General features: G+C 36.0%; 1 protein-coding gene across 3 annotated transcripts in view; it reads right to left on the reverse strand.

Annotated features, from left to right (window-relative positions):
* The window catches only part of DENND4C (DENN domain containing 4C), a 71,439-nt gene that overhangs the window by 12,762 nt on the left and 42,207 nt on the right, over positions 1-16,470 (reverse strand). For 2 of the 3 annotated variants that reach the window (XM_056513477.1, XM_056513478.1), the window contains 13 exons: positions 15,953-15,988; positions 15,594-15,724; positions 14,646-14,778; positions 13,981-14,187; positions 13,186-13,314; positions 12,313-12,457; positions 11,833-11,979; positions 9,521-9,646; positions 8,504-8,644; positions 6,086-7,233; positions 4,366-4,546; positions 2,606-2,715; positions 564-739 (listed from right to left, as the gene is read on the reverse strand). In XM_056513477.1, coding sequence (XP_056369452.1) covers positions 564-739; positions 2,606-2,715; positions 4,366-4,546; positions 6,086-7,233; positions 8,504-8,644; positions 9,521-9,646; positions 11,833-11,979; positions 12,313-12,457; positions 13,186-13,314; positions 13,981-14,187; positions 14,646-14,778; positions 15,594-15,724; positions 15,953-15,988 — 2,810 coding nt within the window. The remainder of the gene's footprint in view (positions 1-563; positions 740-2,605; positions 2,716-4,365; positions 4,547-6,085; positions 7,234-8,503; positions 8,645-9,520; positions 9,647-11,832; positions 11,980-12,312; positions 12,458-13,185; positions 13,315-13,980; positions 14,188-14,645; positions 14,779-15,593; positions 15,725-15,952; positions 15,989-16,470) is intronic. The other variant, XM_056513479.1, reaches the window with a different exon arrangement.

The following is a 16,470-nucleotide window of genomic DNA, read 5'->3' on the forward strand; positions in this document are numbered from 1 at the left end:
TAATACAGATGTTTAATTTCTGCATTAGAGAACTAGTGGAACCTCTGTTTCACAGCAATAAGCACCACAGTGAGAACTGAAACTTAACTTCCATTTTTCACAGTGCAACTAAAAGAGGTTAAAAACAGTAAGCAGAGAAGCTTAAAATGGAGAAACAGTAAGGTGGAGAAACTGCAAATAAAAGCTGCTAGCAAATGCGGTCTGGGAAAAATTCTTTGCTGACAGATTTTAAAATCTCTTCATATGCTTTTATAAAGTCCATAGGCTTTGTTTTAAAATCGAAACAAAATGAAAACTGACTTACACCTTCCGTACAGTTGCGCTTACAAAGAAAATACGAAACAAGAAAATGATAAAAAGGCAACCAGTTCTTCGGATTTTGGCTGTTTTACAATGCAACTCAATAGTTTTCACAACTTATGATTTCGTTCAGTACAATCACGACCATTGAATAGGCAGTAACATTCTAGGGTACATACATCTAGACAGGGAAAGATCCTCTTGTGAAAAAAACCATGCATAGTAACAAAGGTAGAAATGGAGTATCTATAAAATGCACTGACCTTGCCGAGCCACGAAGGTCTTTAAATTCAACATTAAGCAAAGGTAGGAAGGTACTTTTACAGAAAGGGCAGGTAGTGTTCAAGTTTGAGTCATCTGCTGTCCACCCGGCCATTATTTCTTCATCATAAACCAAAGCATCACAAGCTCTACATTGAGAGCAGCTTGACATCAAGACCTAGAATAGCAAAGAATTAATATTATCAGGGTTCTTTTGCAATTTCTTTATAGGCTTAGTACCCATAGAAGTTTGACAGGTATCAGAAGGCTAGAGGGGAGAACCACTTCTGTCTTATCACACCACCAGAATTATCTGTATTAATTTTTACCTATGAAATGAAGACATCAGTAATTTAGTTCTGACATGGAAGAAGCATTACTCTAAAAGGCTACTAATTTAACATTTGCAGTTGTTTGCTTCTATGAAGCATATACAAATTATATACAAATTGCTTTGAATTGTATAAGTAAATGCATGTCGACTTATCCAAAAGAGAAAAGAAATCCCACAAAACCAATCAAACACAAAATAAACCTTTATAATAGTGTAGTGGGTTGACCCTGGCTGGATGCCAGGTGCTCACTAAAGCCACTCTAGTAATCTCTCTGTTCAAGTGAATAGGAGAAGAAAAATATGACAAAAGGCTTGTCATTGGCTCTGTCAGACATGGGGGAAAGTTCGGGCAGCTCCTCTACTACCAAATCCTTGCCATGCAAACCCAATACAAGTGGAAAACCAGAATGTTGTGTCCTTACCAAACAGAAGTCTCACCACTGAACTAGATAGAGAACTGGAGAAAAAATGGTAAAATGAATCCTGTACTAACTGAAGAATGGACTATACATATGGACTATGTTTCTCTTACTTCATTTTTTCAGTCACATGGGTGAAAAGCCACCAAAAAAACAGCATCAAACACAGCTTCTAATAAATTTTAGAGCTAATATTGTTTAGATATTCATTATAATGACATTTTTTACTATGCTATACCCTTTATATAATGCAGTACAGAAACTCGACAAGCCTAGATGTCCAGAACACCAAACATAAATGAAAATTACACGGGATCTAGCAAAGTAACAGTGCAGCTGAAAGAAAAACAACCAAAGCAAATGCCGTGACTATTGTCTACTTATCTGAAATCTGAAAGCATCTACAGGTAATAACTGAAACAGAGAACCATACTAAAACATTATTTAATTTTGTTTGGCTGGGATAGAGTTAATTTTCTTGTTAGTATTCTTTATAGTGCTGTGTTTCAGACCAGGTAACCAGCTCCATGTTAATTGATAACACTCCAATACTTTACATATTGTTGCACAGGGCTTTATACATCATCATGAACTTTTTTCATTATGTGCACAACTCAGCCAGGAGGCTGTAAGAAGACACAGCCAGTACAGCTGACCTCAGCTGACAAAATGACACTGGGTAACATCAAGTTCAGATATAAAACTCTGCGAGTTTTTCCAAGGCAGCTCTTCCTTGAGGTGTCAGGGTGCTGACTGATCTCTGCCTAACTAAACTTCTTTTTTGGTTGTGTCTTCCTCTTTTTAGTTTTTCCCCAAAATTAATGTATTAAATTGTCTTTATCTCAACCCTGAAGCTTTTTTGTTTTGTCCTTTCAATTCTGTTGCCCATTTAAAGGGGATTAAGCAAATACCTGTGTGAGGACTTTGGTGCTGGCTGTGGTCAACTCATCACAATTATTTAATAACAACTAATTTTAATAGGGAAAATAAAATCTACAACCCTGCAAAAGATTCTTTTTCATCTCTAACTTCTCTTTCACTTCAAGTGTTGACCCTTCCCTCAGTGTATTTTTCTCTATAGATATGATGGATGCATGAAAGTATTTAAGACACTCTTCTTTTTTTAAAGATGCCATTGCACTCCAAGTTACAAGAATTAAGCACCTCTGAAGAAGAAACAAATAAAAAAATTGTTTTGAAAAAACCAACTGCAATGCAACTAAGCAAGTAATTAATTAATACAGTACTGTTGTCTATCTATAGCTTTCATCTATGAGTTTAATAATCTTACCTCCATTGCATAGTTCTGGAAAATGCTGGATAAACTAGTATTATGTGAAGAGCTGTGCTCTGATTTCTCAGAATCTAGAACTTTCATACTTTTTGGGAATGAAACTTCACCTGTACAAAAAGAGTCATTTGAGTCTTGTATTCAAGCAAAGAATAATTAATCCATTCCCAAAGAAAATAACTGCTGTTCAACCAAGGCAAGAAAATTGTACCAAAACATCTCCAAAGATATGAGTATCTGTAATTCACTGACATTACAGTTACAATATAGATAAATATAATGCTTGCGATTAACATTTCAAGGTTACTTTTCTAACAAAATAAATTACAGATTAGTGAAAGAAAAACACAAAAAATAGAAAAACACAAAAAAATAGACTGGTAAAGAGCTCAATGTATATTGACCAGCTCTAAAAAGTTAGTCATGATTTTTTTAATAATACATCCATATGTAAATAGCAAAAGTAAGGGCAGCACCAGATGAGGCATATAAAAAAATGCCACTGATTGGCACATTGAATGCCACTCAGATTTTCCCTGATTAACACTGCACTAAAACAAATATTCTTTCTTTGGTAATGCTAGGTTTTATGGTTATGAGCCTTGTCCAGGAAAAGGGGAAAAGGAGTTGGAGTACATTCACCAGAAGGAAATGGTTGGAATCACTCCTAGAAGGCAAAATTATCAAAATTATTTTTTTACAAGACCTAATTTTTCTATTAAAAACAACACCAGCAGTATCCTCTCATCATAAAGAAGGCTGCTCTGTTTTTTCAGTTCAAGATGATGTTTGTGAACAAATTTTACATACCCTGTTGGCTGCCACTCTCTACAGTTATCTCTTATAAACCTCCTAATTAACTGGAACTAGAAGATACCTTTTCAAGATTTTGTGACCAATTTTGTGATCAACAGGGCCACCTTATGTCCAGTATGCAAGATAGTTCTTTCTCTCTTGATGCAGATGGCTTTACAATATTTGCACCACTGACGTACTGTATTGTAAAGAGACCTAAATCAACCCCACAGCTGTTCAGAAATACAGTTTTTTTCTCAAAATAAGAATCAAATCTAAATGAATTGAATCTGAACTGAAAATTATTAGATTTATTTAATCCAATATTATATCTGGCAGGGAGGAGGGAAGGACAGTTTGTAATAGGCTCACAGTCATCAACTATTTACCTACGTAAGTTCAAATTAAGTGTGTATCCAACACCTCCTATTCCATGGTAAAGATGAGTAACTTCTGGTGTGTATTGCTTTAGGCTTTTTTTGAGCACATGGAGCTATGGGGCTGTTCTGTTGGTTAGCTTCTTTACTCTCTCATGAGTAATTGAGACTGATCTGTCTCTGTTAGTTATCCAACTATTTGCAGTTCTCAAACTGTTCAACTTTTCTGTATTAATATTTCACTATTAATATTTCCAAGGGTCTGATGACTTTACATGAGCAGGTGTTTCTTGCTATAGCTAGTTAGCAATCTTCCTATCACGTGCACAGGAAGTATTTTTATGGTTAAACTGCATATCGTATCAGCTTTTTATACATTCAAAGAAGAGAGAAGCATTAGCTACTTGCTACAGCAAGAGAAGAATATAGAATGGAAGTAAAAATTTGCTTACAATTCTCTTCAGGACTTGAAATAATTCCACATTACCATAGCTTCCGCTGTTTGGAGTGATTTCACATACAACAGTTTTTCCTGTTTGTTGTATTATAATCAAGTTATCAGCGGAAAACAAAACCAAATCATCTCACCTGTACTGTAATGCTGTCTTCCTACATCTCCACCACTGCTGCTACTGCCAAGACTAGTAGTGCTTTGTGCAAGCTCATTTGTAAGTAGGCCTGGGAGTCCAGTTCTTGATGACAAATTATCTCCTAAAATACTATCTTCAAAGCCCACAGGGAAGTTATAGTTTGGTTGATGGCTTTCTTCCTTTAATGCAAGAAGAAAAAGTAGCGTTTTTGAGTACTTCCACATCCATTATTTGATTTCCATCTTTATCCTAAAGAATAAATAATTAAACTAGCAGATTAAGATAAATCCTGATGTAAAAAAACTATCAGATGTAAGATAAATCTCTGTAGCCTCAAAAAGTGCAGATACTGGACAAAGCCAGAGGATATTGAAAAACTGACAAACCGAGTGACAAAACAATAGGGATACAAATTTCTTCATTACAGGAGAAACACGAAAAATTATGCAGAACAGTGATTTGTCAGACATCATACAAAATGAAGTAACTATCAGAATAAAGGTTCGTGTTAAAGTCTTATTTTTTTTTCAGAATTAAGACAGGAAGAAAACATACCAGCTGAAATGATGCAGCAATAACTCAGTCACCAAAACACAAGATGCAACAAAGTACAACAACTAGGATATTTTAAAAAGATAAGTTAAATAAATAAATTAGGAGAGAATGAAAGGACGCTTGAAGAAAAGTGAAATAAGTCACATCCTTGGAATTATGTGCCATTAAACAAAATTCTACGCAACAGTTTGAATGGAAAGGCACAGAAGAAAACACAGATCATACGAAAAAATCTCAGGAAAGAAAGCAAGGCAACAGGATTTCATTGTCACAGGCAACATCTGGTTTAAAAATAAAAATTTTTATTTATTTATTTATTTATTTATTTAGTATTAGAGATCCCATTAGTAGCATCAGTTAAATTTGTTTCACATTATAGAAATAAAGTCAAAGCTATCTTCCCCTTCTCTACCTTTTATGAAGGCTGGGCAAAGAAAGGAGAATTTGCAAAAGGCAACAAGAAGCTATTTTAATAGCCTGAAGAGGAGAGAAAAAAGATCCTTAAGACAAAACATCAGATTGAGGGATTAACTGGATCAAAGAGTGGCCTTTCTAGCTGAGAAACTGTGTTTGATGGCACAATAACAAGACATAACAAGAAAAGAGTAAGTTACAATATTCATCTCTCTATATCTTCTTTCATTCTTGTCATTATTGTGTGAAATGTTTTACTGAAAAACACTGTTAATCACAGAAGAACCATAACACTTAGTTTCCAAATTCCTGATAAGTAAATTTACTAGATCTCAGGCTGTACCTTATTACTTTCAACTCTGAGCCTCACCAACCTGACTTCCTGGGTTTGTAATTTATTTTCACAACCTAGTTTTCTGAAGTATGTCAGGGCAGTATGGCATTATTTAAGGTGACATAAATTTGTACTTACCAGGGTTTCTTGGTTCAGTTTATTTACATATAAATAAAAAGATAAATAAATGGGAGAAATATTGAGAACAAAGTGCCAGAACTTACTGCATTGATACCATCTAATTTGCTTTTGTCTGAAAAGTGTGGTTTTTAAATGGCAAGATAAAGTGTAATTTTTATTAGCTAATAAAAGCCAATACTTAATAAAAAACACCACCTAGAGAAGCAATCTTGTGGACATAGAAGTTAGCCCTCTAACTTTGTGTTCTAAATTTTTAATATTGAAAAGCACTTACCTCATCATCTGAGTAACTATATGCTGATGTTACAACTTCCCACATCTTACTTGCCACATTGGCAGCCTGCTTCATGCCTGATTTCAAAACATCCATTTTTGGTCCAGACAGTATATTGTCTAACTTCAGATTGGATAAAGTTGTTACAACAGTTCCCAATGAGCCATGTGGAGAAGAACGGCCCAGTCCTGTCAAAGATGAAGATCGCTCCTTTTGAACTTGTGGATGAGTTTGTTGCTTTGATCGTCCAGTGAATGTTTTGGATCTGGAGACAGAAGGACTTCTTCGATTTTCATAACACTTGGAGGATGGTAGGATGGAATCCAAAGGCAGGCTTGACCTCCTTTCTTGGGAGTGACCAAGTGTACCAGAAGCTTCTGCCTCCTTATCCGGCTTGTGCAGTTCCATGCTGGGAAACTTACTACCCAATGGGTTCTTCAAATTCATATAGCTCTCTATTTCATCTGCCAAATTACGTGCTGCAACTGGTGACATCAGCTTTTCCCCAGGTTCTGGATAATCTGGTTGTGTGCTGTCAGTAGCTAGCAAAGACAGAGGGTCCAAGCCTACTTCAACATCTTCCCTTTCAATGGGCTTAACCAGTCCATAAAAGCTATTTCTTTTAGCAGTTGCATCTTTGGATTCTGGTTTCTGGTTTTTAGACTCAGCTGACTGTTCAAGATTCATGTCTTCCACTGTGGTCAGGTTTCCATCTCTTCCATTCTCAAGATGCTCCTGCTCTTCCCCAGGTTCTTCTAGTACTGGTGAAGACCTATGCTCTATGTCCCAATCACTCTCAGTCACACCACTCCAAGTGCCACTTACATCAGAAACCTGCTGGTCAGTGATATTTTCAAAGCTGTGGGATTTATTCATATGAGAGGGTGAAGTTTTGACTCCAGATAAAGCTGCTGTTAGGATCTTGGCATCTGCTCCCATCATTATTGCTATTTCTTTAGAATGCAAGTCCAAGCTGCCTTTTTTCAGCAACATTCCAGCTCTGCTTTCACTGCTGAAACTGCAGCTTCTCTCTGAAAACAGCTTTTGCCTCTTCTGTCTTTTTTCACTTGTTTTCTTAGGAGAAACATTACCAAAGACTGAATCTTCCACTGAATCCTGAGTTATTAACAGTGGGCAAAAAACAGTTTCTAAAAGAGAAAATACATTAATAATATGGTATCTGTAGCCACGAAAAATGTCTATTTCCTGTAACCATGTGAAATCTCCTTAATGTCCTTACACAGAGAAGACTGGGAGTACTACAGTCCTAAGATATCCATTAAGAATTTACACTAACATGAACATGCTATTTCACTGTGAAGACATCCTGCAGATAAAAAGCCAGCTACCCTTTGGAGTCAAAGCTGTTTATGGGCTTGTACCTCCTTTCCCTGTGCCAACACCCAGAGAGTAAGCACTATATCTGTGAACTAAAAGAAACTGCAATTTTAGGTAAAAGTTTCTCTGGTTGATTTTGATTTTTCCCCCCCAAGAGCTACATTCACAGATTTAAATATCAAACTCCACAGTACATTCTGGTTCTGAAAAAAACTATCATGTGTGTCTGCCCAGTACAGATGCATTATTTCATTTATGACACAGATGTATATTTAGAAAATGCTAATTAAGTTTAGCATGTGGAAAGTGTAAACTAATCTTATAAATACTAGCTTAAAATAATTCCTATTTCCTCAGGATAATTTGGAATATTTACTACCTAGATAGCTAGGTTAAATCTTCTGTAAATATGGAAATTCTACTATATTAGGACCTCAAAAGAAGACCTGTTTTACCATATCCATCTGCTGGAGGATGTTTGAGTCTCACACTAATGCTGCGTCTTGGCTATCCATCAGTTCTCATCATTGCCAAAATGTTACAGGCAACTTCTTACCTAGGACTCCATTCTGTGCTATCAAGCCACACTGAAGCTGGACTACCTTGTCTCAGGAAAGGACAGACATAAATGCAGAAAAATAAATTGATGCCCAAGATTTGGCTTTTATGTATTCACAAATCTTCCTCATCACAAGTCTTGAGATAAGCAAATAAATTATATACAGCACAAAGACAATGCACATTATTCCTGCATTACAGCTTGACAATGTAAGCTGCAGGAATAGAGACTTGTCCAAGATCAGCAAGGTTTAGATGACAAAATCAAGAGTGGAGATACAATTTCTGTTTGTTTCCTAGTATATTAGTGAAACACCCTGTGCAACGCTGGGAAAATCTTGATTTTCAACCTTAGAAACCAGAGGTTCTATGTCACCTGCACAGGATAATGGTGGAACGCAAACATTATGCGACACATCTACACCTTGAAGTTTTGTTTCTTTTCATAAAACGAAACAGACTGCAAAACACTACAGCACAAGATCAGGACTTTGGCAAGCTCTGTTTCACCCAGTGACTCACCATCACTGCTCTTCCTTCCACTGCTATCAAAAATGCCTGACGGAACTTTCACAATACTGTTACCCCAAGCAGGTGGATCAGCGGGGCTTGGAGCTTCTATATTCAGCTGCTGCTTTTCGTAAGATTTTTCTGTAGAAATCTCTGCAAGAAAGAGAATGTGAACATTAGCACATATATAGATAGGTACATACATACATACATACATACATACATATATAAAGTTAAGATTTAACTTAGCAATTATTTGCACTGGTATGCAAAATATAAATCCCAACTAACGCCTTATGTAGTAACAAACTAAAGGATCAGTCCTACTAGGTACTGAGCATCTCCTGGAAGCAATGCTCAGAAAGGTTATAGTTGCCAGCATTATGCAAAGAGTGCTTAGCTGTTCACAGGGTTACAGCATTTGCCAATTTCTTCCCATGGTATTTTTTCAGCTAACCAAAGCAGAACAGTAGTTCACAGATTTTCATGCAGGGCTGTTTGTTTAATGAGAGCTTTAAAAGCCCTAACTCACATAAAGGATATCATTACCCAGATATGAAACAAATTCAGAAATTAAAACACAAATACTATGGGCAAAGTTTGAACAGAAGACAGGAGACGACAATAAAGCCGTCTATAGCTGGGAAGAGTTTGTAAGAAAAAGTACTGCCTTTTATCAAGTCAACAGGTACAGCTAAAAAAATTGTCAAGATTTCAAATGGTTAAATGAGAGGAATAGAATGTAAATTACTGTGTACCCAATGAGAGGAATAGAATGTGAATTACTGTGTACCCAATGTTTGTCCAATTTTTCTATCTATATTAAGTTAATCTAATAAAAGGCTATTTTACCTATACACATTCCACTGCTACAATTTAGGGCACACAAGTAAAACAACTAGATTAAATCTGTTGTATTCTGAGCCTTGGAACATTATTAATTCAATACATTGGGTATCTGTGGTAATCTAATGCATGAAACACATTTATTACCAGAAGTCTTCACCACCATAAACACATATACTTAACCTTCTATTAAGTTTTCAATGTTAGAAGAAGTATCTTTCTCTACTTGTGTTCCAGTTGCAGGAAGACTATCATCAACATCTCTCAAAAGTTCATCCTTAGATCTGTAACCCTGGTCTGACAGACCACCTGTTAGAAGAAATACAAACACACACTTCAAGTTAGTTTTTCGTTCCTAAATTTGTTTTTCAATAACAAAATAAAGGATCTGAAATTTGTTTGTTTCACATGTTGTCTCTCCAGAAAAGTTCATAGTAAGATCACCAGAATATTGAATTTGTGGAAAGATCTACTCAGGGATGACAACACCAGAGATAACTAGGCTACACCAATCCAAATTTACTTTTCTAATTATCTTAAATATGAGTTATTCCCATTGAAATACTGTGGTGACTATTTTTAAAGCACTGTATCTGCTCTCATTCCTTTCCTATCGCATTAGCATGAAATATTTAACTGCTGGGTAAGCTAAGCTCTCAAATGCATTAACAAATGAAATTTAGAGAAGCACAGCCATAATTGAGCAAGCTTCTAACAGTGAATACAGAACCAGAAAAAACCTGTACCATAAACTGTGCTATATCTTTGCACTGTATGCATAAGTATAAATTATAATAGAAAAAAGAGTAAAACTATAAACATCTTCTAAAAAGTCTGTTCCTCTGCTATACCAGTTAAACTTGCCAGCTGTAACTCACTAAAAAACCAAAAGTTTACAGTAATCAAAAACGTCTGTCATATAAAAAAATCCAGAAAGTCTTTTTTCTCTGTTTTTTGTATCTGAAGTGCTGCTGCATGTGCATGAAGACAAAAATACTATATGGACATATTTCTCAGCAACAAATGGGATTGTCTATATACTTCAGTACATATTAGCATTTATTATTGTAACGAAAAAGATCAAAGTAAGTTATTGAATGTGAAAGGTGTTAGGAAGCTCCATAAAACTTGGGTGACAGATACAATTAATCTACCATACATATCACTGCTATTTACTTTACCAACAAATAACAGCTATGTTAAAAAGAATTTAAAATTTGAGCAACCATCAATTAAAACATTAGACTACTGTATTAAAAACTTTTTATATAGAAAATTAAGTTCTGACATTCTTTGGTGCTTATTTTCTCTCTATCAGATTTTCAATAATGTTACTATCTCTGCCTTGAGCAGAAGTGCCAATAACCTATCAATAAATGGGTGAATTACCTGCAGGAGTAACATTCAAGGGTAGAAATAATGCATACGTGCATCCAAGGCTTCACACCATAAGTCTGCACCCCACACCGTGAGAGCCAAGGACAAATGCGGCACCCAAGAGACAGCAAAGAGCAAAAAGCAGAGCAACAAAGAGCAGAGAGAAGGGAAGTTCAGTAATCTAGGCAGACATATCAGATGAAGCACAGGAATCAGACTCAAAGTTCTTTTTACAGAAGGGTTCAAGATATTAAAAACATGGAGAGTGTGCAAGAATAATTTTGTACATTAAGTTTTGAAGTACACACAGAAAGGAAGTTTAGTTGAGACTGTACAGGTAGGATGTGATCAGTACTAAAGCAGATAAGAACAACCATGCATTTTGTCTTGCCATCTCAAATTATTAACTTCCTGTGCACTCTTTTTACTTCTGTTTGTCAGGAGGAGTGCACACTATGTTTAATGTGGAGTTTTTCTCCAGCTCATCACCTGTCTTTCCATTCCCATGGTGTCTCCTAAAAACTGTATGACAAGGTTCTGACAATTTCTGTATTTATCTCAAAGTTTAGCAACTACTATTAAGACACTTTATTATGGCCTTTAAAAGCATAGTTTACCATAACCTGACATAACGTACTAATTCCATGAATGCTTATTAGACCTTTCTGAGATATTGCCAAGAAAAAGTATTTTCAAGTGTTACTTTCTAATTACCTCACCAAATATCACTCCTTTCCTTTCACAGAAAGATTTTACTGACATAGACTAACATTTCTGTGAAAAAAAACAACAACATGCAAAAATTAAACAGCCTCATATGCCAGAGGCTTCATACCTGTTCTGAAGATCAACACAAAAAGCAGGGCACATGAGACCACAGCAAAACATTTGTTTTGATGTAACATTATTTCTGCTATGGTACATTCTGACTAAAGTATGATGTGCAGTAAAGGAGAAATGTTCGACAATAGTGTACTTATTTTTCTACACAGGTTAACTACTACTTCTCTACAGCTTCAAGAAGGGAAAGTAGTAGTTGTGAAGGGGAAATCAACAGAAGACTAGAAAATTTAGCCTTTTGGGGAACTGTTAGTAGCAAACCCAGCAGAATCTAGTACCTGTGCTAGAGTGATTATCAACGGAATCAAGCCTGACTAAGTCACTGACGAAGAGGGTGTGCTCCCCACTGTTAGCATCATTAGAACTATCCACGCTACCATGGCTCACCATGTCCCCATCACTTCCACCCGTGGGACTCCGCAGAGCTAAAGACATGAACGAGAGCTGGTTAGTGAGAGAGGACTTAATTGTTCAGGTTTTTAAACAAATCTAACCTCTTCAGACAACAGTAAATACTTCTGCTTGCACATATAAAATAAGAGTATGAAATTCTGGCAACAGAAATCAAGATAATTAATTCTTCAGTATGCAAAAGACATTCTAATCCTGTTACAGCCATCAAGTTTGCAAATACCAATTTTTATACATTTAAGGACAGATTTTCCACTTTCAAAAGACACAATTTTAGCAGCAATCCCTCAGAAAGCATGTCATGCCCTTGCTCACCAGAAATAAATCATTTTCAACTAACTTATTACCTGATACCACAGGCACTCGTGGGCTCTGCGTTGATTTCTTTAAGCACTGCCTAAACTGCGCTGTGCCATGAACTACGTTTCGCACCTTTGTCCACAGGAATATGCCACTGCGGTTACCACTAGGCCAAGAAGACTCTAAAACCGCCTGCAGAAAGACACATTTTTGCAATAACAAAACCAGTAAGGAACTTACATTAAAAAAAAACACAGTATGGTGAGAAGCCTTTTTTCCCCCCCACAATAAAAAAAGGAAGCATTTATTGTAAACCATGTGAAGTAGGACAAATATTTGAATTTTTATGAGCTCTTCCCTTTTATTCCACAGTTCAGTTCACAACAGCTGAGTAACCAGACGATTGATCAAAATTCCTGTAATTAAACAAGTTTTGTTCTTATTGATATGTTTTGATAGCAACAGAAGACCACAGTAGCATCTCATTTATTTTTCCTTTATATAGTTTACCATGTAGTTTCATCGGGATATTACAGCAACTTGGAAACAAGGAAGGAGTGGGAGGCTACTTCAACTAGCCTAATTCCAGCCTTCATATATCTTGGATCTTGCTATCTTAAAGAATACACTTCAGAATAGATTTATTTGACAAGGAAGCACTAGATGGTTCCAAAATTTGCAAATGGAAACAATGTAAATCCATATTTCAATAGAATTTTTGGTTAGCCAAACAGCATGGGAATGTAAATTTAACAAGTGTAAAAACATTTAGTGTAGATTCAGTCATTCTGTAAGCATGTCCACATGGATTGCTTCACCAACAGAATCAGCAAATCCAAGCGAAGAGCTGCAAGAAACAACCTTAAAAACATACTATCACACATTGGGAGTGACAACTGCAAAAGACACTAGACCCTTACCTTATTGTAATAACCATAGGTGATGGCATTTGGCTGTATTCCAGCATTTTTCATTTCAAAAAGGACTCTCACAGCCTGAACAGGCTGACCCCACAGTCCACAGAGCTGCATTACTACTCTGTAACAGACCTGACAAGATACAGAAATGTGTAAATGGAGTAAGGACAAAAATTTTGAAGCATCTTAAGCTCTTTTCTGGTTTCCAACTTTTATACATGTGAAAGGGAAAACTGTGAGAACTAGTTAGTCCATAACATGCTACAGCCAGAAGAGGGAGCAAAAATTAAACAGCAAGTCTCAGAACCTGAAATAACATCAGCAGTCACACTGTTGAGCATTATGATGTTTTTTCACTCAGCTCTTCTATATGAGAAATAAAGGAAGTAAGGTGCCCATGTGAAAAGCAGGATAACTTGCTGTGTATGCCTGTGGATACCACTGTAAGAATAGTATGCTGGATGCAAACCTATCATCCTTACATTGCAGTAAGGCTGCAAAGCATTAATTAAAGTACAATAAAAAACAGGAACATTCAAGAACTTCCTTCTGGAGGTCATCTCTGGGAAGACTAGCAACATTCTGCTGGAGTACTCGACCCAGCATACACTATGCTGGGGATAAAAAAGAAAATTAATTTCCACTTGCCATAGTTAAGCTGATTTGAGATTATTTTAAGGTGGCTTTAACACAGGTCTAACCACAAGTATGCTTAACCTGGTGGTGTCAGCAAAACACACTGTATTTGCACCTTGTCTTCTATCTCACAGTCATGGTAACTATTTGATTTGCACTTGCCTCATCTAGTGGTTCCACATCAGTTTTCCTCATTTTAATCAGAACATCATATGCTTGTTGCAGTGCTTTGACCTTGGGATGTGCAATTCTGACATAGGCTGGCAGACAAATAAACCACAGACTGTAACTATGACTGAAGAGACACTTAGCCCACTGGGAGGGGCTTACGTAATACTTCTTGGCTAATTTATGGGCTGTTTTTATCTCCTGTAAGGGTGAAACAAAACACAAAAGCAGACAAAAGATATAGCATCTTGAATCTAGAAATCTAACTCATATACTAGCTTCTTAAGAGTAAACATTTGGTACTAATAGACATACATTCAGCTGAAGATCCCTTTTTACTTTTTTATCTCTTATTAAGGCTCTGCAAGCAAAAACTAGCATCAGGATCAATCTTTTTTTCCCACAACAAGCATTAATTTTAATTTTATTTTATATTACAGTCTAAAGCTTAAAAATGCATTTGACAATAAACTTTAATCTCAGATTATAATTTTTTAATCTCTTCTGTTTCTTCTATTTGTAAGTGTTCATTCTGAATAGTTACAGAGACCAAACCTCTAACAACATTAACTTATAGTATAAACACACAGTGGCAGTTTTACCAAGAAAATTTGTATCTTTCAGTGATCACACAGTGATTACAGTGAGATTCATCTGACCTGTTTTGTCCTCTTTGCCATGAGGGCTGGACTATTTGAAATGCTGCTTCCAGCTGGGTGTCTGCTGAAGGAGAGCTTGAGCTCCTGTGGCCTGTCAAACAGCTTGAAATCTAGTCGCGGGAAGTTTTTATAGCTAAACAGATGATTTAAAAAAACAGAAAATAAGTTTTTCACATACATGCTCATAGCAGAGACAACTGGTATGGAAAAAATAACAAACAGCAGAATAAAGAACCAGGAGAAAACAAAAGAGAAAGCAGCAAGATCCTTTTAGCTTTATTCACAAAGATACTACAAGAAGATGCCCTGGACATTAAACCTCCAAAGACAATGGAAACAAAAAACAGACTGCTAACCATGTCATGAAGGTCAGGGGAGTACAGGCTATGATTAACAAGGACAACAGCAAAAAACAGAACCTTCACAATCTCCAAGAGAGGCAGGAAGAAACAAATTGTACCCAGAATATCTGAAATGGTACACTTCCTGCACAGGGCTGAAGAAGACTGAATGCAAGAAATCTGAAAAGTGGAGTGCTTTTTTTGTTCTTTAGGTTCATTGTCTGCAGATCAGTAGTACTGGGTAGACTCATAACTCACCCTTCATCATTCTCAACATGGAACAAAGAGCACTGCACTTGCTACAAAATACACACAAATGGCTCAAACAGGAAGAAGGACACTGAATACACACAGAGAAGTATTACTATAAAGGTGGCAAGAAGTTATTGAAAAATTAATACCATAATCCACATGCTTTCACACTGACATATACACACTGACTTCTAGATGTTCAGAAACTTACCAAAATCTGCAGAGTTCGTATCTTTCAAAGAGTTCTTCTGAACAATGTATTAAGACAAGTCTTGCACCAGCCTCGAACATCTGCCTTGCAGATGCAACATCATAAGCACTCTAGTTTCACTCTATGTGACAGTCTAACTTGTACCTGTATTTTGGCACTTGGTCCTGTCCATCATCAGCAGGTGGTTCTGGTGGCATTATGAACACTGTGTGTTCACTTTTTTGTGACTCATCAAGCTCAATCAAGCGTGCATCTTCAACAGAATCGATATCGACCTGAAAACAGAGTTTGTACACTAAGTACAGAGTCTGGCTTTGTAACAAAATGTCCTTTTCACATCAATTATGTTAGAATATGTAAAAAGATATTTAATATATGCTGTATTTGACTGGATATATATAAATTATGCATGTTTTAATTCTTCAAATATCAGGTCCACAGCCTTGTCTTTCCATTTTTATTTCATGATCAGATATTTCTAAACATTTTCAAGGCCAAAGTACCTTCTCTCCTTTTTCTGTTCCTTTGTCTGGAAAGAGCTGGGAAAAGAAAAAACAAATTGAGAGTTTCTTCTCAACTCAAAACCAAAATCCTAAATAATTTTATTAAAGCTGTGTCACTTGCTGAAATATTAAAGAAGAAACAGCAATTTTCTATATTATTGTAGAAGCAATTTAGCACTTTTTCAAATACTTCACTGACGAATTCAGTAATCACCATGCTTTCAGCCTGATGACATAATCTACTAAATACAAAATCATTAATATAGCAAAGGAAAAGTGCTTTCAATTTGTTTAATTGAGAAATTCGCTTTGCAGGTATTTCCAATATGACAACTTGCAGTAATAATTTATTAACAAAGCATTCTCTAGATGAATACCCCACATTTAGCAGAGAAAAGGAAAGGCAAATAAACTTTGTCCATAAAATTTTGTCCATTCACAAATGTTAATCTGATTAAAATCAATACTGAACCAAAGACTCAGTCTATATGAACTTGTTATTAAAATGAAGGTTCTGC

This window comes from Oenanthe melanoleuca, chromosome Z (genome assembly GCF_029582105.1).
Source record: "Oenanthe melanoleuca isolate GR-GAL-2019-014 chromosome Z, OMel1.0, whole genome shotgun sequence".
In the NCBI taxonomy this organism is placed as follows: Eukaryota; Metazoa; Chordata; class Aves; order Passeriformes; family Muscicapidae; genus Oenanthe; species Oenanthe melanoleuca.